The sequence below is a fragment of the Acartia tonsa genome, chromosome 5 (assembly GCF_053477335.1).
Source record: "Acartia tonsa isolate MP-2025a chromosome 5, ASM5347733v1, whole genome shotgun sequence".
NCBI classification, from domain to species: domain Eukaryota; kingdom Metazoa; phylum Arthropoda; class Copepoda; order Calanoida; family Acartiidae; genus Acartia; species Acartia tonsa.
Genome location: NC_137264.1, coordinates 8,230,416 through 8,258,148, shown reverse-complemented (window position 1 = coordinate 8,258,148; position 27,733 = coordinate 8,230,416). Strand labels below are relative to the sequence as shown.

The following is a 27,733-nucleotide window of genomic DNA, read 5'->3' as shown; positions in this document are numbered from 1 at the left end:
AGGGATCTAAAGGGATAAGACAATGGCCGATAAATTGATATACGTCCCCGAAAATAATATACAAAATTACCCCTTCTGTAGATTACAATGAGTGGTTGAAACGTTGTACATTAATTCAATAAAAGTCCCCAAGGATAACGAATAAAAAAACATTATTAAAATACTTTAAGGACTAGTGTAATAAACAGCTCAATGTCCCCTCCCATCCTGGCAGCTCATACAGTTATTACATATTAGATTTATAGTTAATACCATATAAAACTTTTAAGTTTTAAAACTTTACATCTATTTAATGTCGAATCATCTATAATACAAAGTAGAACAATGTCTGTCTGTCCATCTGTCTGTCTGTCTGTCCGTCTGAAGCTTAAGATCTCGGTAACCGCTAAACCGAATGGGCTCTACTCTTCAGGGAATATACCTACTGGTCCTGTGGTGGTTTTAAGCTATTTTCTTGGGGGGTAAGATCCCCCTAACCCCCCCCCCCAAAAAAAAATAGCGTTATGGATAACCCATAAAATTATGGTCGCACCACCAAAATATGTTGGGTTTTTTTTTAATATATGTTCGAAATAAGTGGTTGCATCTCCATTTTTTTTAATTACCTCTTGAGGAAAAGCCCCTAGAGGCTAGGGGTGAAGCCGCTTGTATTATTAAAAGTAATAAGGCTATTTTGTTTTGCCGTTATGATAGAGCAGTGGAACCGATTGAGTTCTCCATTTTTAGTAGGCTTTACCTAGAGGTCAGGATGGCTTTAGGCTCAACTAATTTTAGATTTTAACTCATATTAAACACTAATTACACTTTTATGTAAAAAACAGACGTTCTTACAATGAAAACTTGTATGTAGAAAAGTTTCACCAGGCTACCACTTTTAAAATGCCCTAAAGATAGGATACTCGATCAAATATTATTTTAAATCTTCCTAACAAGCATAAGCATATACATGTAAATAAATGCAAGGATCTAAAGGGATAACACAATGGCAGATAAATTGATGTACATCCCCAATGGTGATCTACTAAATTACCATTTCTGTAGATTACAATTAGTGGTTAAAACTTTTGGACTCAATACACCAACCGATCAAAATTTATTAAAAGTCCCCAAAGTTGTTTAGCCAATGAATCACGTTATCCTAAAACTTTGATCCATCCAACTAATATTAAATCGTTAATTTAAAACTTTGGGGACTAGTATATCAAACAGCCCAATGTCCCCTTCCTCTCTTATATTTTAGCTTTTGATTATTATATTATTCTTGCCTGAATTAATTTATTGTTTTTAGGACATGCGTGGTTATAAAGTAGCTGTGCTACTAAAAATGATTTAATATGTTACGTCAATTTTCTGGCTTAAGAAGCCATTAACAAGGAATAACAGTCTAAAAATTAAGTATAAAAAATCAGTTTATAAACAACTAACCCTGTAATTGCATCACCCTTGTGTAGGAGTCTTAAATGTTTATTATAAGGATAGTGTCTTTATACGACGTTGCCTCTTTTATCAGGGATCTAAAGGGATAAGATAATGCCCGATAAATTGATGTACATCCCCAATGATGATACATAATTTTACCCCTTTTGTAGATTTAAATTGGTGGTTGAAACGTTTGGACACTTACTGAACCAACCAATCAAAATTTAAAAGTCCCGAAAGTTATTAAGCTAACTAACAAGAAAACATTATTGTAAGACTGTGAGGACTTGTGTAATAAACAGCCCAATGTCCCCTTCCTCTTTGCTTTTTCATAGAGGATTAATAATTGAATCCTTATCATATTCCCTGATTTGACTTTAATTTGTTTTTAAAATTAAATATATTTCCTCAGCCCTCAAAATTTTCTTAAAATTAAATAACCCCACAAAATTTAAAATTAAAAATCCCCTTCTTTCTTTTGTATTTTCTAGGGGTCATTTATAATGATAGGGTAGGATATGTATATTGAAGAACAAGGATGACAACATCCATAAAAGCGGAGTACTGATACGGTAGGAAAAAACGGACACTAACACTTGTAGAGTGTCAGAACTGAATAATCAGAAAATAAATGTATAAACGTCGAAGCAAAATTGTAAGTAAAATTGTTAAAAAACTGCTTGATACAGAATAATGTTTATGGACATACTTACATTTTTAGGACTTGATTATAGAGTTGCTTCGCTTATAATATTGTACTTTGTTGTCCCAGGAATCAATATACCAAAAATCAGATCAAAAGGATAATTAGATCACATAAAAATTTGTTGTTAAAAAAGTAGAAAAATCAACATGTTTAAAATGGACATACGGACATTCTGATAATGATTATAGAGTTGCTGCGCTTTCTAAATCATACCTAACTACTACAGGAATCATCGTGCAAAGTTTGAAATCGATAGGACAATTCTAACATGCCTAAATTAACGAATAAAATCTATCTATCTCGGACGGATGGACGGACGGACGTACGGACGGACCGAACCTAATTATAGAAAAGCTTCGCTTTTAAAAGTAGTAGAAAAAAAGCTTATAGCTATTAATCTTTACTCGTCCTTTTTTGTTAGTTATTGTTAACACTTTATTTGTCCAGAGAGAAAGGGGACAAGGGGCTCTTTTTTTACACTAGTCCCCAATGTTTTAAGTTACCGTTTTCTTATTGGGAACTTTAATGAATTTTGATTCGTTAATTCACTAATTTGAGTGTTCAAACGTTTCAACCGATTATTTTATTCCACAGAAGGGGTAATTTTGTGCATCCTAATTGGGGATGTCCATCAATTTATAGGCCATTGTCCTATACCTTTAGATCGCTGCTTTATTTGTCACATAAACTAATCAAAGCATGGGTATAATAATTTGTCTTTATAATTTCTCACACAAGTCACCGACAGACAGACAGACAGACCAACCACAGTGGCTTGCTTGCAAGGATATATTATTTATGATTTGAATATTTATGTTAGCTTAACAAAAGTAAAATAATGGAGTCCACACCCCCCCCCCCCCCCCACCCTAATTTGATTCTAATCAGGTAATAAATGGATAAGATAATGACCGATAAATTGATGTACATCCCCAATGAAGATTACAATTTGTGGTTGAAACGTTTAGATACTCAACTATATGAACTAACAAATCAAAATCTGATAATAATCCCCAATGTTGTTGAGTCAGACTTTGGGGACTAGTGTAATAAACAGCCCAATGTTCTTTCCCTCCCTAAATTCTAATGCACGTTTCTTAAAATAAAATTTTCTTCTTATTTTGCTAACTTTAGTAAATGTATCTTGAAACCGGTGGTAAGGTTTGAGATATTTTTACCTAACGATTCTGTGTTTTTACCCAAGCCACGCGCTCAAAAGTGCCCTTTTTTCTTCCCACCGATTTCAATAGCAAGGCTTTTCTTGAAATAGATTTGTACGTACGATTTTTCTGAAGATTAAAGAAAAATCTAGAAAAGTAACGAATACTTTTCAATTATAATTTTTCATGGTTGGCTGTTCCTATTCAATTTTACGCCCCCCCCCCCCCTTTTGAAGCCTCTAGGGGCACGTAAATGTTTTCTTTTCAATCTATTTTAAGATCATCTGTTTATCCAGAATATCCACTAGGCGGCGCTTTATATTTAATGATTTTTTGGAGATTTTTAAAGAGTGGTGGTGCCCTCCCCCAATATAGCTATAAACCTTCCTATAAACCTATGAGAAGCTACACTGTAAGAACCATATCGGTTTAGTCGTTAGCGAGTTCCCTCGGAACAAACATCACTTTATTATAAGGATTAATTTCTTTGTATAAAATCGTTCTTGTTTTTTCGACCACTTATGTGAAAAGATTTTATTAACCAACCCAAGCTATTTTCTTTATGTATGTTTAAGATATATGCTTATACGTACATGTGAACTATAAGGGTGGTTTATTATGGGATAGGGTGTTCAAAAAAATCATGAACTATAATGAAAATTATTCTATCTAATTTTGAATGTCTATCTATCAAAGTAGAAGATTATTACTTTAGTCCATAACGTTTTCCTTGGTTGGCTTATCAACTTTGGGGACTTTTATTGAATTTTGATTGGTTAGTTAATTAGGTTGAGAGTCCAAATGTTTCAACCACTACTTGAAATCTATTGAAGGGGTGATTTTGTGCATCATTATTATTTTCATTTCTTTTAAAGTTTTCTATGAAGACTAATTTTGTTTTAGTTTCTTTTTTGGGTAATACGCCTAAAATTGTGGGACCGAGATTTAAAAATTCACACTCCCTTGAGAAATATTCTAAAGATCATATTTTTTTGGAAATTATAGAGTTTCCAAATTAGAACGTTTGAAACCCTGAAAACAGGAAGGGTCAGGGGACATTGGACAATGTAGTCCCCAAGATTTATAAACACGTTCTCTCAAAGATAGGCCTAAAAACTTTGGGGACTTTTTTCAAATTTTTAATTTATATGAAAAACTAGCACTGTTCAATGTTTTCCACCAATGATTTCTTTCGACTAATATAATTGGGGGTGTACAATAATTTATGGCCGTTGTCTTCATAGACGTCCAAGGGCCCCACCCCCCAAACGATTTTGGGGGGGGTAATAAAATTTTTTCATTTTACCCCTCCCCCCCCCCCCCCACAATTAAAATTTACCCCTACCCTGGGGGTGCCGTAGGCACCCCCAACAATTTAGGAGGGGGTATTTACCCCTTCAAACAATTTTGGTGGGGTAAATACCCCCCCCCCAAAAAAATAAAAAATCTCTAATAAAAGATTTTTTGCGAGCTTCGCGCGCATTTTTAATAATAAATATTTAATAAAATTTAAATTACCCCTGCCAACAGATTTCAGGGGGGGTAATTACCCCCCCCCCCCACCCAAAGCAAATTTTACCCCTCGGGTTAAAATTTGGGGGGGGGGTAAAAAAAATTTCGGCGAGCTTCGCGCGCCATTTTACCCCCCCCCCCCCCCAAAAAAAAAATACGAATTACCCCCCACCTTAAAATTTTTTACCCTCCCCCCCCAAAAAAAAAAGCTTGGACGTCTATGGTTGTCTTATCCCTTCCTATTCCAAATTGGTGTTACAATATAATAAATATACTTCTGTGTGACGTTACAGTTGCGCTACAGACCGACAAATGTTAATTCTAAAGTAGCTTCGCTTTTTATAAACCTATATTCACATGAAAAAAGGTATGACGCTTTTGCCTTCATGAGAAAGGACGCCTTCTTTTAGGAAAATAAAATAAACATGTTACAGGGATAAATTTTCAGTATTTTAATCTTTCTAGATCATGTTTTATTTGTGCGAAATATTATAATAACGTTTTCATATTCGTTGGCCTAACAATCTTGGGGACTTTTATTGAATTTTGATTGGTTGGTTCATTTAGTTGAGTGTCAAAATGTTTCAACTACTCATTTTAATCTATAGAAGTTGTATTTTTGTGTATCATCATTTGGGATGTCTATAAATTTATCGGCCATTGTCTTATCCCTTTTGATCCCTGGAAGAAAGTTGTGCACGTAAACATTACAAGATTAAAATTATTTAAAATTGGTGAAAATTTGTCCCGGCCTATCTAAGTGAATGGCGGAAAGGGCAAGAGATTTTCTGTCAACATATTCACAAATTTGGGTGGGAAATGATCTTTAAAATTCAAATAATCATTATTTTAAACTTTCATTTAACAAGAAAGATAATGTTTGCAGTAAACAGAGATATAAATCTGTAATCATGAAACAGAAATAGTTTTTTTAAAAGAAATTAGGAAGGAGGGGACAATGGGATGTTTATTACACTAGACCAATAAGTCCAAAAGTTTCATTCACTAGTTATAATCTACAGAAGGAGTAATTTTTTGTAATGTCATTGGGAATGAACATCAATTTATCCGTCATTGTCTTATCCCTTTATATCCATGATTAGAACCAAATCCTGTCGACTTAAAAGCTAGTCAAATGTGCATTTCCTTAAAAAAATATACATTTAAAAATATCAAAAAATACACCTTTTAGGGTTCATCCTAGACACTGTGTTTCTCGTCAAATTGAACTAAAATACACCATTAAAGTCCAAGATGATTAAGTTGTTTAATGATACTGAAGATTTATAAGGCAGTTTTCCAACAAAAAATGTACAAAACACTAGTGCCCATCTAATGGCCAATGGTCATCATTATTTGTGGTTTCCCAAACAAATTAAAATGACAAATCCCTTTCTTTTTGTTTCAGACCGGAAACTGAAGATAGCAGCGCTACTCTACATATCCCCATATCCCATGACGCGGAGTTAGGAGCTAGGACCAGTACTCACCAGTCAAGGTCTACAGAGAAAAAGTCTGAGAAATCTGGTTTCCTGTCATCTATAGGTAATAAATTAGTTTGGAAGCAGCTTAAAACACAGCTGTCACCGAATATTAAAATGAAAAATTGTAAGATCAAAACTAGTATTTGTAGTCCCGAGGGCCGAAATATAATAAAAATTTAAATTTTTTCATTTTAATATTCGTGTAAAATTGTCTGTAATAAGATTTTATACATGATTTTCAAGTATGGCTGAGAACCGGTTCAAATTCACTGGATATTAATAGGTTTCGAAGCAAGAAGGAAAATAAATTTCTCTTGATTTAATTTCAATTATTTAATCATTAAATGTAAAATAATGAGTAATTTCTTTGTTTATAACAATTACTATTTGTCTCAACTTTCTAATGACCAAAGAATATAATGACGAGGACAATTAAGTAGATAAGTATAGTACAGCTACTTTTTAAACAAAAAAAGTAGCAAGGTTTTTTGTCTGAAGCTTAAGATCTCAATAACTACTGAACTGTTTGGGTTCTTTATATTAATTAAACTTTACATAGGTTCCTGAGGGTTTTAGGCGATTTTATTTTTAGATTTAAGGATGGTTTTAAGCTATTTTTCTAGCCCTTTTAAATAATAAAAAAACTAGATGCTAGGGGCGAAGTTGCTGGTTTTTAATAAATCACATAAATATTACGTTTTAAAATAATTATATTTGTTTTGTTTCTTGTATTAAATTTTAATTTAGTAAGTTGCATAAATTTTAAGAAATTCACAAAATTAAATTGTGAGGGGAGAAAGTCGCTAAATAAATCAGCATGTGACGTCATAAAAATGAGGGATTATCCATCTTTAGGGTTTTTTCCCACTCCTCCTTACCTCATCCTTCATTTTTATGACGTCAGATTTTTTTTAACGACTTTCTCCCCTCACATCAAATTAGACAAGCAATATAAAATCTAAAAAGCAAGAATGATCCTAAGAATAAACGAATTAAATATTATTTTGGTCACCAAAAGAGGAGGGTAAACACTCCTTTACCCCCACCCACTCCTACCTCTTATGTGGTTTATAAAGCTTAAACCATAATTATAGAAAAACATTGCACGCAAAAAAAAGCTAAATTGCAATAAACATTTTGCTAGAATTAATCTTAAAATTGTCAGAATTTCGCTATTTAATATCTACAGACAGAAAAGTTAAATAATGGTTGTAAAAAATTGTCTTACTTGGTATTTGGTCAAAAAAGCGTTGCATTCATTGGAAGAAAATTTACAAAAAGGCTTAAAAATAAATAATAGAACGTTGCAGAAAGAAATTCTAGCCAAAACGTTATACATCACCAATACCTTAGTCCTTAGAGTATTAGTTTATCTCATCGTATTATAAACAGCTTGCTGCGGATATTAAAATTAAGATTTATAAGATAAAAACCAGTTTTGTTAGGTCTGAGTGGCCAGGGATAACAAAACTGGTGTTTATTTTACGATTTGTATTTTAATATTTGTGGAAAATTGTTTGTAATACGATGCTATACATGAATTTTCAGTATGGCTGAGAACCGGTTATAATCCAGCGGAAATTAGTTAAAAATAAGGAGTTAACGGGAGCAACACAAATCTATTATAGGAAACTTTGAAGGGAATGACAAAGACCAAACTGCATAACTTTTGCACCACTTTTGACGTCATATTCTCTTTTTTAGTGGTTTTCTTTCCCACTTCTCCTCTCATCTACCTCATTTTATGACGTCACAGGAATCAAAAGTTATGCAATTTGGTCTTCGTCAAAGGAATAGCAATCAAAAGGTTGTTTGTCAAAATTCTAATGTAAGCCCATATATTAAGGTCATGCATTTTTCTAAACTTTTAGTAAATCATCTATTGCAAAAAATACTTCATTCATTTTGATGTTGCAAAAAAGTGCGAAATTTCTAGAAAATTTTGTCTGTAAAAATGCCATAATAAAAGACTATCAAATATTAGTTTTTAATTTTTAATACATCACTATTTTATCCCCCCCCCCCCCCCTCAGCAAATAAAGAATGATCTTGATAATACTTTGATACAATTTAGTCTGTGTATTGGCCTATCATTGGTCATTTGTATTGTATGACGTAATTTTTATCAGCACTATTAAGAGCTTCTCTCCTCCTTACCAAATATTACTAGCGAAAAAGAGAAAAGCGTACAGAGAGACCAAAATTTAAGAATAGTTTTGCTACTAATTAAAAAGTAAAATAAACATATACAATAGGGCCTTAAAGACATATACAACCATATTGTATTCAAAACATACAATATTATACATGCAAAAAATGTATGCAAACACAATATAGCAAATTTTAGATATTCGTAGTACAACCATATTCCCCAGAATGATTATTAGCTACCAAAGGCAGAGTTTTATAAGACACAAATTACATCATGTGGACAGTGGGCTGTTTATTACTCTAGTCCCCAAAGTTTTATATTAACGTTTTCGTATTCGTTGGCTTAAAATTTTAGGGAACTTTTAAATTTTGATTGGTTTGTTAATTAAGTTGATTGCCCAAACGTTTCAACTACTAATTGTTATCGATACAAGGGGGTAATATTGAGTATTTTCATTGGGGATGTACATCAATTTATCGGCCATTGTCTTATCCCTTTAGATCCCTGAACCTAACTAACTACTAAAGAGTCTGGACTGACAGACAAGACCCAAAAATTTTGGGAGAAAATTAAATTTTGCTGTTTTAATTTGTTTGTTAATTGAGCGTGTACATATTAAACATATGTAGGCACCCGTGTAAAAGTCCAATTAAGTTCTAGGCTCTCGACATAAGAGTTATGTTTATAGATCGTTTATTATTATCGGATTAAAGCAATTAAAATAAAGAAAGGACACACTTTATTATACACGTTATTATAGAGACGCTATGCTTATAATTCTTAATTTGCAAAGGAATTACACTTTCAAAATTAAGTTAAAAGTGGTACAAAATCTAAATTATTAAGATAGACTTTCATATATCTATAATATTTATGTTATGTTTTCAAAATTATACCTAATAATTACAGAAATCCTCGTGAAAGGTTTGAAATCTATTCCTAATAACTAAATTTACGATTATAGTCACCCGTTACAGACGGATGGACAGACGAAATTATCCTAAATAGAATGTTGAAGAGTTTTACTTTAAAGAATGAGTCAGTCAATCGAAAATCTTTTTGTCTACTATCTCTCCTCCCACTCTGTTGAAACCCTGAGAAATGGCAATCTGAATATTTAGTTGCTAATTGGCTGCCGCCAAAAATCTTCTACAATTTATTGTTAATGTAAAAAATAACAGGGATATAAAGAGATAAGACAGTGGCTGGTAAATTAAGATACATCCCCATTAATGACACACAAAATTACACCATTCTGTTGATTAAATTTAGTGGTTGAAACGTTTGGACACTTAAATAAAAGAACCAACCAATTAAAATTCAATAAAAAGTCCTCTAAGTTGTTAAGCGATTAAGAAAATCCTTATTATAAAACTTTGGGGACTAGTGTAATGTAAAGAGCCCATCGTCCACTCCCTCCCTGAAAAAAATATTCCTTGAAATTAACCAAAATCTTCACATAATTAGCTACATCTAGTCTACATTAATAGATGTAGGCGCGTGCAATGCAAATTATTTGAAGACAACCCCCCCCCCCCCTCTCCTATCTTTCACATATAGGATGGGGGGAGGGGTTTAAACTATTTCTATATTAAAGTAAATACAGGGTGTTTTAATAGAAACGTCTTTTTTAAATTCTTAATTATGCATAGAAAATAAAACAATTATATAAAATGCTTTATATATTTGGAAAACCTATTCTGGGACATTCATAATTCAAATAATTGAAAATTATTTTTTGAATAACCTATGCCTCAAAAACCGGTTTTCCAAAGACCTTATTTTTGAAGATTTATGGATTTCAAGATTGTGGAAAAAATACGCACCTTTTTAAAATTCAAATTGCGCGGCTTGTATTAATAGTAGAAAAACGATATGCATACCGTTAGAATTGTCATGAACTCTAGTTTTTGGATATATAAGAACCATTCATGTGCTATGTATATTAAAGGAGCTACGTGGTGAAATGTTTAAATTTTCTTAAAACTTTTCAACATTTCTCACATTTTTCAACGTAGCTCCTAAACTACAAATAGCACTTTATAATAGTACATTTATTTTTAGAAACTAGAGTTTATGACGATTCTAACGATATGCATGACGTTTTTCTACTATTAATACAAGCCGCGCAATTTGAATTTTAAAATTGTGCACATTTTTTCCACAACCTTAAATCCGTAAATCTTCAAAAATAAGGCATTTGGAAAAACTGGTTTTTGAGGCATAAGTTATTGAAAAAATAATTTACAAATATTTGAAACATAAATGTCCTAGAATAGGTTTTCCAAATATATAAAGCATTTTATATAATTGTTTTATTTTCTATGCATAATTAAGAATTTAAAAAAGACGTTTCTATTGAAACACCCTGTATGTTTTTTAACATATTTTTAAGAATACACTATTCTAAGACATGAAGATATATTTCGATTTTAGCAATTGTAATCTACAGAAGTTGTAATTTTGTTGTTCATCATTGGAAATGTACATCAAATTATCAACCATTGTCTTATCCCTTTAGATCTATGCGTGTTCCTGATATTACTTGTAAACATAAATTACCTCGCAATAAACCTTTCAAGAGTTCAATAGTAGGCTGGGAAAAAAATTTCAACTTATTAATGGCGAACAAGGACGTTTGTGTTCTTTAAAAGAATAGTTATTTATCGCATCGTATTAAAGATAGCGGATATTAAGATAAAATATTATAAAATTTAAACCAGTTTTGTTAGCCCCGAGGAGCCGAAGGTTTCAATGTAACAAAACTGGTATTAATTTTATTTTTTTTTATTTTAATATTAGTGGGAAATTGTCTGCATTGCAATGCTATACGTGATTTTTCAGTATGACTGAGAACCGGTTCTAATACTGCGGATATTAATCGGTTTCTAAGCCATAATGTAAAAGATGTACAACAATTTATCTGAAGAAATATACAAATATTTCATTCACCAAAATAGTAGATTGTATGTTTGTGTCTAGTATGATCTCGAAAACGGCTAGAAAGTTGGGTAAACAATTTTGCCAAAAGCTTCGTATTAGCTCTTAGTAATTCTATTATATAAAGTGTTAAGGTTTTTTTTGTCTGAACTGATTGAGTTCTTTATTTTACGGAAGCTTCTTATAGATCCCTGAATGATGTTTAGCTAATCAATTCTTATATCTAAGTTTGGTTTTAGGCTATATTCCTACTTTCCTTACTCCTTCGAATACATAGCTTCTAGATGCTAGGAGCGCAGCCGCTAGTTTAATTATATCCTTGTAATAATGTAACAGGTTGCCTGTTTGTCTGTCTGTCTGTTTGTTTGTACCGAAGGATCTCGCTAACCGCTGAACCGATCGGGCTCTCCTTAACAGGGTAGCTTCTCATAGGTCCCGAAAAGGTTTACAACTATTTCGGAGGAGGGTACCACACCCTCCTAAGAAAAAATCCCAAAAAATCAAAAAAAAATTACTTAAAGAGACTTGAAAGCAACATTTCAAGGTATCGTAGAGACTTGAAAGCAATATAGATAGGTATCGTATTTTTTTTTAAATAACATTTAAAGTGCTACTAGAGGCCTCTAGGGGCGAAGCCACTAGTCTCAGATATTGTACTAATTATTTTTCAAAATACTTCTCCCGCCCCTTTATGAATAAGGCGCTACCTTTTCACATATCTTAACTTCTTAAATACCGACTCTATTAAGATTATATACTCTCAATTATACAAAACATTTAAATGTATAAATGACAAATAAAGGACAATTTTGTACATGAGTAGCGATGATATCAACATTTTACAAGTTTTTTTCTATATTAAACGGTTAAGACACCTAGAATAACATTCTTTAACGGACAGACATAGCATATACTATAGAGTCAGGAAGGGAGGGAACAATTGGGATGTTTATTTCATGATACAGTTTTCTTATTCGTTGGCTCAACAACTTTGGGGACTTTCATTGAATTTTAATTGGTTGGTTTATGAAGTTGATTGTCCAAACGCTTAAACCACTAATTGTAATCTATAGAAAGGGTATGTTTTTGTTTTATCATTGGGGATGTACATCAATTTATCGTCCATTATCTTATCCCTTTAGATCCCAGCTATCCTGTTCTATATTATAGTTTGAATGAATTTAAAAATAAATAACTTTTGATTCTATTTCTTTTGTTATTGTTTCCTTGAATAAAAAGTAAAAATTCTGGCTAAATAAAGTAAAAATTTATGATTATCGAAATTTAATGTATTTATTGTTATCTCCCGCCCTTTCTCACCCTAGAAATATTAAAAGGGTGTTCCTATATAATAACAAGGAAAAGTTTGCTAAAGGAATAGTTAGCCTATTCTATAAAGTAGTTTGGTTATTTTGTCTTTAGTCTAAGATTTAAGGGAAGCTTTACATATGTCCCAGGATGGTTTAAGGCTATTTTATCTCTAGATTTATGTCTTGTGATGGATTTAGGTCATTTTTGCCCTATCTTAAAATACAGAGCCCCTAGATACTAGGTTATATGATTAATTTCAGTTTATTTGGCCCAGAAGGACCGAATGCCCGGGCCAACTAAACTGGTATTAATATATATTCATTTATGTATGAATATGCTAAAACAAAATTTTTGTAGTATTGCATAACAATATGACCATGGCTCGAAAATAGATAGAGTTTAACTTAAAGTCAAGAAAATAAAACATTATGATAACCTGTTTTACCCCATCCCTTATCCTCTACCCCACTTTTGCTTTCATTACAAAATTCTTCCATCCTAACTTAACAACGCTACTCAATACTGTGGCTCACCAAATTTACACATAAGGTGACGTTAACATGGGAAATACATATAATTAATTATGAAAATAATATATCCAAGTGCGTCTGTCGATAAAAAGAGAAAGACACAATAAATCATTTAGCTCTTTATTTTGAATTTTTTAAGTTTAAAAATATTGTACTCGGCTATTCCTTGGCCGATTTAGGCTTTTAATCATATCCTGGCCGAGACAAATTTAGACCGTTGACTAATCAAAAATCGGTTCAGTTAGAGGGATACCCAACGTCTCAATTTATTGCTACCAAAAGTCTTATAACTACGTTGCAATTATATAAAAACCCGTAAATTGAGTTTAATCAAAGGAGTATACTACATATTTCAATCACGCCCCCATCCCGTGATACAGCGTGGCAATAATTTGTCATCGACCCTTGTTCTCAAAATAATATTATTTACCAATTATTTAGAAATTATTTGACCTTACAACTGCCCCCCCCCCCCTTCATCCCTCCAACTCCCGAAAATTTTGAGGTTAATTTTAAAATAATTTCTTGGAACTCATATGCTTTTGTATTTAGCACATTTTTAGTTGTTAAGCTACTCTATAAGTGTAAATGTCTGGCTGTATTATAGATAGACTCAGAGAGAGAGAGGACTGTGGGCTGTTTATTACACTAGTCCCAAAAGTTTTCCAATAACATTTTCTTATTCGTTTCCGTAACAACTTTTGGGACATTTATTGAATTTTTATTGGATGGTTTATTAAGTTAAAGATTCAAACGTTTAAACCATTAATTTTAATCTACAGAAAGGGTAATTTTGTATATCATGATTGGGGATGTACATCAATTTATCGGCCATTGTCTTATGCCTTTAGATCCCTAAGTTAGACGACAGTCAAAATATTTGTCAATTTTCGTCGGTTTATTGCGAATCTTTTTCTTAATTCACTTTGTCTGTCTGTCCTTTGATAATATTTGATTTATACCATTATAAGAAATTAGCTTCTGAAATTCCTTGTGAGGATTTTCCAGATAAATAAATCTTTTGTCCTTGGCTACTTGTGGATGTTGACATCCTTGTTTAATATTTTCTTAATCATTTGACAATTTGGACTTCCCGGTAATTTGAGTCAGAGAGGAACTTAAAGATAAGATTTCAATATTTTTTAACAAGGTTGACAACATCCATAAAAGCGAACCTCCGGAAAGTTAGTACAAACAGAATATAAATGTTTAAGTCTAAACAAAATTGTAAATAAATTTGTTGCAAAACTGCTTAAATACAGGATACTGTTTAAGGACATACTTACATATTTAGGACTTGATTATATGGATGCTTCAATTATAACATTGTACTTTGTCTAGGATTCAGTATTCCAAAATTTAGATGAATAGGATAATTTAATTATATCACATAAAATTTATTGCCAAAAAAGACAATTAAGAAACTATAAAAGAGTTGCTACATAATTGTTATTCTTTTGTGGTAATAAGCTAATTTGGTAACACTCAGAAAGTAAAAGATGTTAATTTTGATTTTTAAATCCTCCCACCATTATTTTTAAACCTTTAAAACCATAAATTATTGAAATGAACATGATTATTAAAAGCTAAATATTTGTTAAGCTTATCTCAGGTTATAAAACTTGTCAATTTCATGATTTTCATACTAAAAAGTTACAAATAAAAAAATAAAAAAAAGTTTTTTATTTCCAGTATTGCTTATAATTCGAATAATATCCGATGGATAAGAACCGGTTCTCAGTCATACTGAAAAATCACGTATAGCACGGACAATTTTCCACGAATATTAAAATAGAAATAGAAAATTAATATCACTTTAGTTAGACCCGAGGGGCCGAATCTAAAAATTTCTGTTTGAATATCCGCGGAAATCTGTCTGTTTTACAATATGATAAATAACTATTCCAAATAAAATTTCAAAAGTCTGTTGAAAATTGTTAATTTTTCGTTTGAAGAAAAACTATTTTGACAGATAATTTAAATTTATTAAATTTCGAGATCTTAAGCGACAGACAAAAATAATCTTACTACTTTATATTAAAGGATTACATTTTATTGAATAGCAAAAGCAATAAAACTAACTTATTTTTCAACCTTAAGGATATATCTCTTTGAATCTCTGGTGTAGGTTTGTATAAGGTCTTTAATCCCCTCCCCCCCCCCCCATTTTTCTTCTCCCTTTCTCTTCTCACCTTTTTATACAACCCCTTCACTTTCCCCTTCCCTTTCATCTCCCTCTGACCAGTAGTTGACCGCAAGAGATTGACATCATATATTATTGACCTGAACAAACTTTTAAAGGAATAGAATAATGTTGTCGGACATATCCTATCCTATTATAGGTTTTTTTTTGTCAGAAGCTTAAGATCTTAACAACTACTAAACCGATTTGGTTTTATATTTTGGGTAGGCTTCACATAGTTCCTGTGATGGTTTTTGGCTACTGTATTGGTGGAAAAGATAGTTTTTTCTTCCTTGCTTATAAATTTAATTTGAAACTCAAGAGTAGAACAGGAGAAATAGAACAGGGATCTAAAGGGATAAGACAATGGCCGATAAATTGATGTACATCCCCAATGATAATTCACAAATTTACCCCTTTTATATATTACAATTAGTGGCTAAAACTCGTTTAGACACTCAACTTAATGCACCAACCAATCAAAATTCAAAAGTCCCTAAAGTTGTTAAGTCAACGAATTGCTATTAATAAACTTTAGGGACTAGTGTAATAAACAGCTCAATATCCCCACCCTCCCTGGCAACTGACAGAAAATGATGAAAACCAGACTCACAATTAATTATAAGGAAGCTACGCTCATTATCGGAAACAATAGAATTGGAATTTATAAATTGCTATCATTTCTTTAAATTCATTACAATAAATTCTTAATTTCAACTAACGACATTAAGAGAAATAAAGTGCTAATTAAAAGTCCCATTAGTAATTTGACATAGCTAAAACAATTGTTAAAATGTTATAACAATTATTTTTGTAGAAAAATATGAGAATTATTTAAAAATATTTACAACAAAAGGCCTAAAAAACTACCATATACAAGGACATTCATGATCATAGTTAGCGATTAAATAAGAACATATCATTTTAAAGGAAAAAAACAAGGATGACAACATACATAAAAGCGAAGCTCTGAAATGGTAGAACAATGAACATTATCATTTGTAGAGTGTCAGAACTTAATAAGCAGAATATAAGATAAGATAAGATAAGATTTATTTTCCTCAAAGGTACAACATATTTTATTAGATATATATCATACATTAAGTTACTATGCTTTGATTGGTTTGATTCTTCTGTTTTGTTATGTTTGATGCAGGTTTGATAACAATATACATAATAACTATTATTAAGTACCTAGCATGGAATTGACCGAACTTCGTCTCCACCTAGTTACCAGGCCAGTTCGAATAGGATGAAAATAACATTTTTACTAGAAAAATCCCATGCAACATTGTACCAGATAGTTGGCATAACCCATTTAGGGTTGTGGAGCCACTGGTGTACTTTGACGCTTGCCAAGCCGATACAATGTTATATGTGCAAATAAATAATAAATAATCTTAACAATGATAGAATACAATATCTTGCTGTGTATTTCAGACATCCTCCTACTATCAGTTGCAACTTCTCCAAGCGTAAATTCGGAACAATTAAGGAACCAAAACCTTCAAAAGAAGTCGCTATTCCCGTTGTGATCCCTTTTCAGCTCTACCTAGACAGTTTCCTTTGTAACAAATTATTTTCATTATAGAGTGGAGTTATGTCCGGGTCTAAGGACATCTCCACACCAATAATTACAGGATAACGATAAATATCGCGATAACGCTGGTCCAATCCAGAAATCCAAAAATAAAATAAGATACTCTAATATATAACGTATCATGTACCTAAGTGAACAAGGTGTAATAATTGGTTTCGATTCCTACGGAATCTGATTTTTATTTCTTGAGAAGGGATATAATAATCCTCTGATGTACAAATGTACAAAAAGATAGGTCATGTGCGATTCCTACGGAATCTGATTTTGGTATTTTGAGATAATGGGAATGTATCCCTAGATGTGTAAGGTTCGATTCCTCCGGAATCTGATTTTTATGTTTTGAGAACTGGTCACAGCATAGCTGTGAATGGGGCATCAATATGGGGGGGGGGGGTGGGAGAGGGGGGGGGAGGTGAGGGGAGAGTGGTTTGTGCTCGAAAAACGTTTACATTAATCCATTAATCTCACTTTTTGAAAGAGAAGGGTAAAGGTGGGTCATGGTAAGATAAAAAGAAGGTGGCGTGCTATTGCGCGCACAATTTGGTCATAGCTTAGCTTTTAGTGGAGTTTTAATCTTACTGTTGTTTAGGCACGAAAATGTTCGGAGAGGAAGAATACCAACAAATGTGGCAGCCGCTACGTAATAGATTGACAATAACATATCAACGACTTCTCAATATAGTTAATGGTGGCAATGTCAGTGAGGAAGTGCGTCGTGAGGTAGCCCGTCTACTATACCATCAAGGTTATCTAGAAACCGAGTTGGCACTCACTCTGTACAACCCAAACAAAGACTTGGAGTATCATGAAACTAAATTAGGTGAAATTGCTCAGCGGATAACTGCACAGGAGGGGGCCTGTCTCCAGCTTTAGCTCCAGAAAGTGGCCATTACCGGTCAGGACCGGTTATGGTCAAGTTCTCTGCGACTTCATATACAAGATATCCGCAAAAATATTCGCGAAAACGTCCGCAAAACATCCACAAAAATCAACAATAATCAACAGAAAAAAGCTGCAAAATCGTTACAAGATGTGTCTGATATGGCTATTAAAAAAAACTGTTTTGTGAGAAATAATACTGTTAAAATTTGAAGATTTGAAAAAGAATTTGAAAATTTAAAAAAATATAATTTTAAAATGTACCATAAATTCATCGATTTGTTTTAATTAATAAATCCTGGATATCTTGCTATGAACTTTTATTTTATTATTTGAAAGATGTATAAAGCAATAGGATGTCTGTTAATATGTTAATATGTTGCTATGGAATAATTTTGTATTAGCATCAAAAAATAAGGATAAAAAATATAGGTTGATGAAGTGAGAGACTAGTTTATTAAGGGAGAGAAATCAAGGAATTGAAAAGGTATAGGGGAGGAGGGGGGGGAAAACGAAGAGAAGAAAATGGGGCGTGGTGAATGGTTTGTGCGCGGTCGTGGCTACCAGCCAGACAGACAGAGCGGCGCTTATCGTTTGGTATGTGCATAGGGGGGGGGGGTGGGGAGAGGAAATATGGGGTGGAAATATGGGGTGGGGGGAAGAGTGGTTTCCTGGTATAGCACAGCAGAATAAAGAAAAAAGGGCGGGGGGGAAACAATTGGTTGTGAAGCATAGGGGAAAATTGCGCGGGAAACGGAAGTAGGGAAAGTGTTATTACTAATTAATAATTTGAATTAAAGATTGCATAATGCATGGTATTAAAACACAAAGGGGGTATAAATATGGGGTAGGTAAGGTCAAGGTTCAATTGTTTCCAAGATGTCAGATCAAGAAGAAGAAGTAGGACAAGGCCAAGGTGCTATACCAGACGGGGCGCCGGAAATTCCGGAGGAGGCTGGAGGTGAGGAAAATGTTCCCCTCCATGATCAGGTGCAGGAGCTCATCGCTATGCTCAATTCTAGCGATGAAGTCGATGATCCTGTACCCGTGCACGGCGTCCAGCAGCTGCTAAACCTCGCGGCAGTGCCTGATCTACTCCCATTTCCGGGGGTAGACAGGCGCTGTCTGGACCTCTGGTTTATGGTCAAGCGCAGGTTGATGGGCGTTGTGCACGAGGGCGACATGCTGATGTGGCGGAGATTCCGCAACGATGCCATCGATGAGGGAGTCCTCCGCATGATGTATTCCAACTATGGGTTAGTCGTGAGGTTAATATCAGTAATGCCCACGTACGCCCGTTCCTTCCAGGCCAACATGGACGCCATCGCCACAATGGACCGCCTGGTCACCGTCCAGCAGGACCTTCTGGAGGAGCTACTCCATCAGGAACCAGACGGCGTCGACGACTCCAGCGACTACGACGAGTAGATGGCTATGCCCACTATTCATGAGCTTAACCAGTCTGCGATAGTCATCATAATAAATTTCGATATCTAAATTTAAATAAATAAATATATTTTCGGCCAAAATTCAACCAAAACTTTGTTATTTTTTATTATATAGATAGAGGTTGCGCGATTCTTTAGCTACTGGATAAAATAATATAAAGTCAAATGTAAAATGTAAAACAGTAAAATGGATAAAAAACAAACTATGCCAAGCTACTCTATACTTGGGTATGTGTGTCGGTTCCTACGGAACCTATTCGGTGTGATTTGAGGTTAAGGAAATGCTGTTTTATTGAATTTTAACAAAGTAGTTTAATGCTTACAGAAAGTCGAGGGCTAAAAAATACTAAAAAGTACGGATAGAAACTTAGTTAAAACAAAAATTCAAATTCAAGATTTCAAAAGAACAGAGTTTAACATTAGTAAAGCATTTGTTGAGTAAAAGAAAGAAAAAAAAATATTTGCATTTTAAAACTCAATCTTATTTAGGTAATAAGTAAAACATTTTTGCTTGAAAACATTTTTATTATCAATTAGTTTAATTTCAAGTGGAAGGTTGTTAAAAATAGTTGGGAAAGAGTTAAGAGGGGCGTGCAGGAGAAAGTTTCTATTGGTGCCCGGTTCGTAAGCAAAGTTGTTCCTGTTCCTTGTGCCATACGTATGTCTGTCTTGAACAAAGTTCCAAGTGTTATCAAAGATTTTGGGAAAAATGCCTGATTTATAGGCGTGCATGAATTTACAAACATTGAATTCAATTAATAGGTTGAATGGAAGTATGCCATTAGATTTAAAAAATTCAGCTGTGTGAGCTCTGCTTGGCAAGTTTTCAATTATTCTAATGGCTTGCTTTTGTAGCTTAATTATTGGTGCTAACAGATACATAGGGCAGGCAGTGAACAGGAGACAACAATATTCGATATTCGACTTAATGTAAGACGTATAGAGTAGCTTTAGGTGTTTCTTGTCCAACAAATGACGCATTACTTTCATACTATAAATTATTTTTGACACTTTGCTATAGACTTTTTCAAGATGATAAGAAAACTTCATTTTCTCGTCTAATTGAATTCCTAAGTGTTTGATACTACCCTCGTTGGTACCGCTCACAAGATCCAACTTAGTGATTTTTGACTCATCATTTTCATTGTGATTGTTCATGTTTACATAAACTTCGAAGTTGGTTTTAGCAGCGAGCTCAGCGGGGGTGAGTATCTCTCGGGGGGAGGAAAAGACCATACATTTGGTCTTGCGGGGGTGTATGAGAAGCTTATTGGCATTGTACCATTGGGTCAGTCTGGGGACAAGCTCCCTTGCAAGGTTGATTAATTGAATAATATTCTGCTTTTCAATGAAGCCCACTGCGTCATCAGCAAAGAGATTAATTAGGATCTCTTCACTGCATGAAACTAGGTCATTGATAAAAATCAAAAAAAGAATTGGTCCCAGGACTGACCCCTGAAGTACGCCAATGATAATGAATTCAATAGTAGAGGAGAAAAGGCCCTTAAAAAATACACGCTGCTTCCTATTTGCATAGTAACTACGGAACCACTCGAGTGCAACCCCCCTTATCCCTGAATTCTCCAGTTTGCTAAAAAGGATGTCCCTATTTATCATGTCGAAACACTTCCTTATGTCCAAAAATATGGCCATGCAGGAAGCGTTTCGACTGAGTGCTTGGGTGATCATTGTGCTTAAGTTCAGTACATTGTGAAAGGTTGAGATCCCTTTCATGAAGCCAAACTGGCGATTGCTAAAAAAAGACCTATCCTCTAAAAACTTAACCAGCGTATCACAGACATATTTTTCAATGGGTTTGGAAAAGTTATCAATGAGACTAATGCCTCGATGATTATCTGCCTCGCTGAGTGAACCTGATTTGTGAAGGACAACTATTTTGGAAGTTTTCATTTTTTCAGGAAAAGTGCCATTTTGAAGTGATAAATTATAAACATGTGTTAGGGGAGTGGCAATGGTATCAGCACAGCGAGACAGAACATACATCGAGACATCATTGATGTCTGTGGAACGCTTAGGTTTGATGCTACGAATAATATTAATAACTTTGAAGGGGTACAATGGTTCAAAGAAGAGGGAGTTTTGACATGGGGGTGGTAAGTATTCAAAGAAATTTTTGGGGGTGGAAGGAATTTCAGGCCTTAGGGAAGACCCAATTTGACTAAAATAACGATTAAATTCGTTAGCTATTTCTTGGTCATTTTCAATTTTGTTAGGGCCTACTTGAAGGTATGTGCACTCAGGGGAAGACTTATTAAACCCAATGACTTCCTTAAGAGTTTTCCAAAGTTTTTTCCCATCCCCATTTGCATCTCTTATTTGTTTTCTATAATAGTCAATCTTTGCTCTTCTCACTTGCCTATTGTAATTATTCCTATAGACATTGTAAATACTTTCATTTTCAATTGTTTTATCTTTTAAAAAGTTGCTGTACAAAATATCTCTATGCAATCTACAACGCAATAAGTAATCTGACATGAAAGGCTGCTGGGGCTGGGTACGTTTGTTTTTTCGTTTTTTTCTAACTGGACACTTTTCATTATAAAGTCTCAAAAAGGTTGAAATAAAGTTATCGTAAGCTATGTTTGTGTTGTCCTGACTTAAAACGTGATTCCAGTTAGTGTGGTAGAGTGCATAGTTTAAGGCATCAAAGTTTTCATCATTCAATTCTCTTTTTTCAAAGAAATCTGGAAGTTTGGGTTTATTTACTTTGTCTATTCGGAATGAATTAATAATTGGCAAGTGATCGGAAATTTTTGAAGTTAAAACAAAAGATGACATTAGGTTTTGAATAAAGTTACCTACCCCGAACAAATCAAGAAGGGTTGCAGTGGTTCTAGTAACTCTAGTGGCTCTGGTAACAGTATTTATTATACCGTTAAAAGAAAAAGACTCAATAATTCTCATGGAATTGCTGTTTATATTACTTATTTTAAAAAGGTCAAAATTGAAATCTCCCACAATGAAGTATGGTATATTTAATGCTGCTATTCTATCAATCAAGTCTAAAAAAAGTTCAAAAAATTCCTCGATTTCAGCATTGCTTTGATTGGGTGGGCGGTAGCAATTTAATAAACAAAACTTTAGACCATTGTAGGAAATTTTTAAGCAAATAGATTCAAGGATATTTTCTTTAAATGAGAACTTATCAAATAGTTTATCTACTTTATAATATTTGCTTACTAGAATACCCACCCCTCCCCCCCTGTTATTTGATCGGAGTTTAACGTGCCAATCATAATTATTAATTCCATAGCAATCCATATTTACATCCTTATTTAGCCATAATTCTTGAAAGCACAGAACATTTAAGTGGATATCATGTTGTCTGAAGAAGTCTACAGTGGAGACAATATCATTATATTTAGAATGTAATGACTGACAATTAATACTAAAAATATTGAGAAGGTTTTCATTGAATGTTTTCAGTTTTTGTACGATACCTTGTTCACTTGAAAAAACACAATTTATTCCAAATTCATTTTCGAAGTCATTAAAGTAGTCGCCGTAAATCGGATTCATAAGATTTAGACCAATGTTATCGTTTAAGTTACCGTTATCCTGGTTAATTTGTTCATTAGGGAGGTTTGTCATAGTAGAGCTGGTCCAGGAGCACCGCAGGAGGAATCGTTTTAACGTCAAGTATGGACATCTGAAACACAGTAGATATTAATGGACAAATAAAGATAGTTAATATACAAAATATTATCGTTGAAACGAAAAAAATTACTATATTTACTATGTTTATTCTGATTGCGTTTAGTTTATGTGTGTGTTGGGGGTGGCAACACATTTAAAAGCTAGTTTAGTTCCCCCTACTCATTTTCATACAAGTTCCATATATTTTATATGCTAATCAGCAGAAAAAAAAAGAAAAGAAGACAGAGGTATGAATGAGATCATAGTTTTAAGATTAATATGCGACATAGACGCTTTAGCAAATTTAAGTAATGTATATATAATATTATTATTATTACTATAAAGTCCACGTCATATGGATCAGGATTAACTCAAAATATTCAAATCGTTCCGAAAATAATAACTATGCTGAATGTTTTTAGTTAGGTACCTTTTTCCGCTGTACAAGATACTTAACTTCATGTTGAGATTACCGCCTTTGTTGCTTTCTTGCTTTCTCTAGCTTTGGCCCTCGTGGCAACAGGATCAGAAGGTGCTGAGTCAACGGTAAATGCCCTCGTGGCAACAGGATCAGAAGGTGCTGAGTCAACGGCAAATGCAGATGCGGTAGATGCGGCAGATGCGGCGGCAGACGTGGCGGCAAGTGCGGCGGCGTGTGCGGCGGTAGGTGCGGCAATAGATGCTGCAGGTACGGCGGCAGACGCGGCGGCAAGTGCGGCAGTAGATGTAGATATGGCGGCGGTCACGGCGGCAGGTGCGGCGGTGAGCGCGGCGGCAGGTGCGGCAGTGAATTCTTCGGCAGCGGCGGCGGCGGATACGGCGGCGGCAGGTACTGACTGTGCAGCTGGTGCAACGGCGGCATGTGCGGCACTAGGTGCGGCGGTTGCGGCGGTTGCAGTTGCGGCACTACTTGCAGCAGAAACTATGGGAGGAAACACGGCCAGGTCCTCAAGAACTGGGGCAGGGGCAGACGTTAAATTATGTTGAATCGTGCTGGCTGGGTGGGCAGTAATTGTACTAAACTGCCTTGGGAAGTCATCTTCTGTTAAATCAGCCTGGTTCGAGAAGAATGTTTTCCTTTCCTCAGGCGTTAGCTTGTTGAAACGAAGGATTGGCGGTGCCTCAGACAGAAAAAAATCTTCGCTTCCAGGTATGGGTTGAGCCATTTCCTTCAGGTCTTTGCCGAACGGGTTAAGGCAGCGTATCCAGCGGCTGCCGTTCTTGAGTTGGAATTGAACATATTGGCCAGCGACTTTGGCCCTCGAAATCTGGTTGGTGGCATATACAAAGGTCATGGTTTTCCTATTGAGGTCTGACATATCTTGTTTCGCCTGGACTAATCTGTTGGGAAAGAACGGGACCGGTGACGCGTTATTCCTGGGGTTGAACCTCTTGATCTCGGCGTTGTAACGGTCAAGCACAGCCTTCTTATTGTTCATCCACGCGTCGAGGTAGGATCTAGACATAAAACGAAAGATAAAAACGGGGATCTGGCCCTTTGTATATGGGAGCATATGAGCACGCTCAACGATATCACAAAAATGTGAGGGGATATATTCTAATTCCCCTCGTTTAACGGCGGCTTCAAGGGTGGGCCTTATAATGTTTCTGAATATTATAAACTCAGTGATATTTTCACGGCTCCATGGCTGCTGAAAGTTCACTATTCTACAACTCCAATCGCGACATCTTTGCTCTCTTATCGAGTTTTGTAGAAGTTGAAATTTTACGAAATTTTCTCTCGACGATTCGACAGAGTTTAAATAGTCTTTTTGTTGTGTAATCGTGGTCCTAATCGCTTTTTGTTCACTTGCAACAGATTTAGCATCGACGAAATTTTCAATGCCTTCGATAGATTGTATTTTAACATTTAAATCTGAGACTCTCAATTTAATATCGTTTATTTCGGTTTTATGACTGGCAAAAGTACTATGAATAAGCTCATCCCTTACCTTGGCTATATTCGCATCATATTCTTTAAACTTAACATCCAAAGCGGCGTCCAAATTTGTTTTAAATTTTGACCAATATTCTGGGTTGTCACACGTACTACAGGCCATGATGAAGTGAAGATGGCGGATCCGAGGGTGCTGAGTGAGTGTGTGTCAGCTGACCAATAGTGGGACGCGAAAAAATGTTAGCCAATGGGAGAGCTTATTTGTCGGGAGTACTTTGCGCCGGTAAAATGTTGCCAGACCGATAAATTATCAAAAGATTTAGAGAGTGTTTTCACTATAAATTGTTCATTAAATTAAATTAAAGCGATTAGGTTACACATAAATTTAGATTTTTTAATTCATTAATGTTTTATTTTCACTTTTTGTGTTAACAATTGACCGATACGTTAACACATACACATTGCCAGGCCTAAATACGAGGTGCCCTCTGGCTACAGTGTCTTCCCTTTCCTCCAACTGCGGAGTGACCACGGGCAGTGGGGAGAGGGGAACTAGTTGAGAGAGAGGGGGAAGGTAGAACTGAGCTTAACACATGGGGTAGGGCGGGGAGAGCTTGCAAAATGCGTGTTCTCAGCCCGACTCTCTGAACTAAACTAAACTAAACTAAACTAAACTATACATGTACAGGTTCAAAAAAAATTGTAAGTAAGTTTATTGCAAATATGATTATACTTTATACTTTAATATTACTTGATTATAGAGATGCTTAGCTTATAACATTGTACCTTGTTATAATAGGAATCAGTATTCCAAAAATCAGATGAATAGGAGAAGTAATCAGATAAAAATTTGTTGTCAAAAAAGCAAAACTCAGCATGTTGTGAGTTGTTATTCTTTTAACCAGTGATGCTTTGCTTCCTATGAACTGAATTGCTCTTTTTGTATTTTAATACTTTCTACAATGCATGTCAAATTGTTTCAAAAAGGTTAAAAATGTCATCTGCTAAACATTTCTTGACGTTTTAATCCTGTACTATGTTTTCTTACAAAACAACTAATTATATATTTTTTAAACCTAAAAAATCTTAATAAATCCAGTATGGCTGCGAAACCAATTAATATCAGGTGGAATAGAACTGGTTTTCAGCCACACTGAAAAATCATGTATAGCATAAGATTACAGACAATTTTCCGCGAATATTATAATAAAAATTATAAAATGGACACAAATCTTGTTTGCCCGGGCCTTTAGCCCCCCGGGTCCAATAAATTTGGTTTTAATGTTATAATTTTCCTTTTTAAAATCCATGGAAAGCTGTCTTTAATACGATGTGATAAATAACTATTCTAGTATTCATATTTTCTATGTTTTGCTTCCCTCAAAAGAATTGTTCTATGTAACTGACTACAGCAGAATTCTTAATTAACATAATTTGCTTTTCTTTTAATTATTTTTTTCTGCTGTTTTCTATGACAAATTAAATTAATCCTGTAATTTTAATTCAGATTTTACCTCAAAGTCAAAGAAGAAGAATGGAATGAAAAACTGTTCCTCCCCTGCCCCCCAGAGTATGAAGACTTGCCCCTCCCTTGCCCCAACCAGTGGAAATTCCCCCTCTCCCTCCTCCCAGCTCTCTCACATGATCTCTCTAAATATGTCAAACTGCTCCCAACAAACCCTTCCCTCCACCCAAGCTCTCCCAGTTCAGCAGAGAGAAAAATTGCCGACTCCTGCCCCTTTCCCCATTCCCCTGTTAACCTCCTCCCCCAATGCTTCCCAGAGAAGGTCAAAATCTTCTGCACCCCCATTTTCAACAGTAGTCACTAATCTTGTCTCCTCTATATCATCCCCCCGCTCCTCTAGCACCTCCTCCCCTTACCCCATCCCTTCAAACAACCCCTCCCCTTCCCCATTCCCCATACAATCCAACAGACGGGAAGAGGAAGATTTGATGACGTCACCGGTCAGGAAGATGACCGAGCTGCCGAGTGCCGGCATGACCCCACCCGCCACCGTCACAGTTGATGACTCGGAGCTGACCCCGCCCGTCCGTGCCTCACACATGCCTGCCCCCGAACGTCCACCCAAATCAACCAGTCAGGCGCAAGTCCCCGTGAGGCGCGGTAGCTACGGCAGTTTCATCAAAGATTTCTGCTCTGATATCAATAACATCACCAACACCAGCTTTTTCCTAGACCTAGATGCGTGCATTGATTCTTTTAGTGATGATTCCTTTTGGGATAATTCAAACTGTGAAACATTAAGAATTAGTGACAAACCAAATATTATTAATGATAATTTTGTAAATGAAGAAATGTTGACATCAACAACAGTAAAGATGTCCGGGAGGCAAATATTGGAATCAAAACAACAATTTGGAAGGAAGGATTATTTTGATTCGTGCAGCACTGCTAACAGCAGCCAAGTGTTTACAAGTGAAAGAATAATAAACAAGGATTATATATCACGCAGTAAGACGGCTACGCCCATACAAAATAATGGAAGTTATGTGGGGGGCGCTAGTAGTGCTAGATATACTGCACAAGAGTCACCAAGGGTTGTCAGTAAACTGTCTTGTCAGGTAAATTAATTTTTAGCACCTCAAGACAAAGGTTTTCTTTTAAAATAAGTGGAAAAATATTGGCTGTATATCCCTCAAAGTACCGAGTTGAGATAGAGCCCCCCCTACCCCCCAAAAAATCTTCTTTAGGTTGGGTTGTATTGGGAACAGATTGTCCAGCCTGGTTTAGGCCCCACAAGGATAGAGTTAGTATTAAAAACACCCCTCCCCCCCCCCCCCTCCAATATTTATTTTCAATGCTACAAAAATGTTATCAAAAATCAAATTTTATTT

The 27,733-nt window shown here is 34.8% G+C and overlaps 1 protein-coding gene across 1 annotated transcript in view; it reads left to right on the top strand.

Annotated features, from left to right (window-relative positions):
* LOC145318680 (uncharacterized) overlaps nucleotides 1-27,733 on the top strand; it is a 132,833-nt gene that overhangs the window by 87,367 nt on the left and 17,733 nt on the right. Inside the window, exons 2-3 of the mRNA XM_080160117.1 lie at nucleotides 6,206-6,342; nucleotides 26,385-27,460. Of these exons, the coding sequence (XP_080016243.1) occupies nucleotides 6,206-6,342; nucleotides 26,385-27,460 (1,213 nt within the window). The remainder of the gene's footprint in view (nucleotides 1-6,205; nucleotides 6,343-26,384; nucleotides 27,461-27,733) is intronic.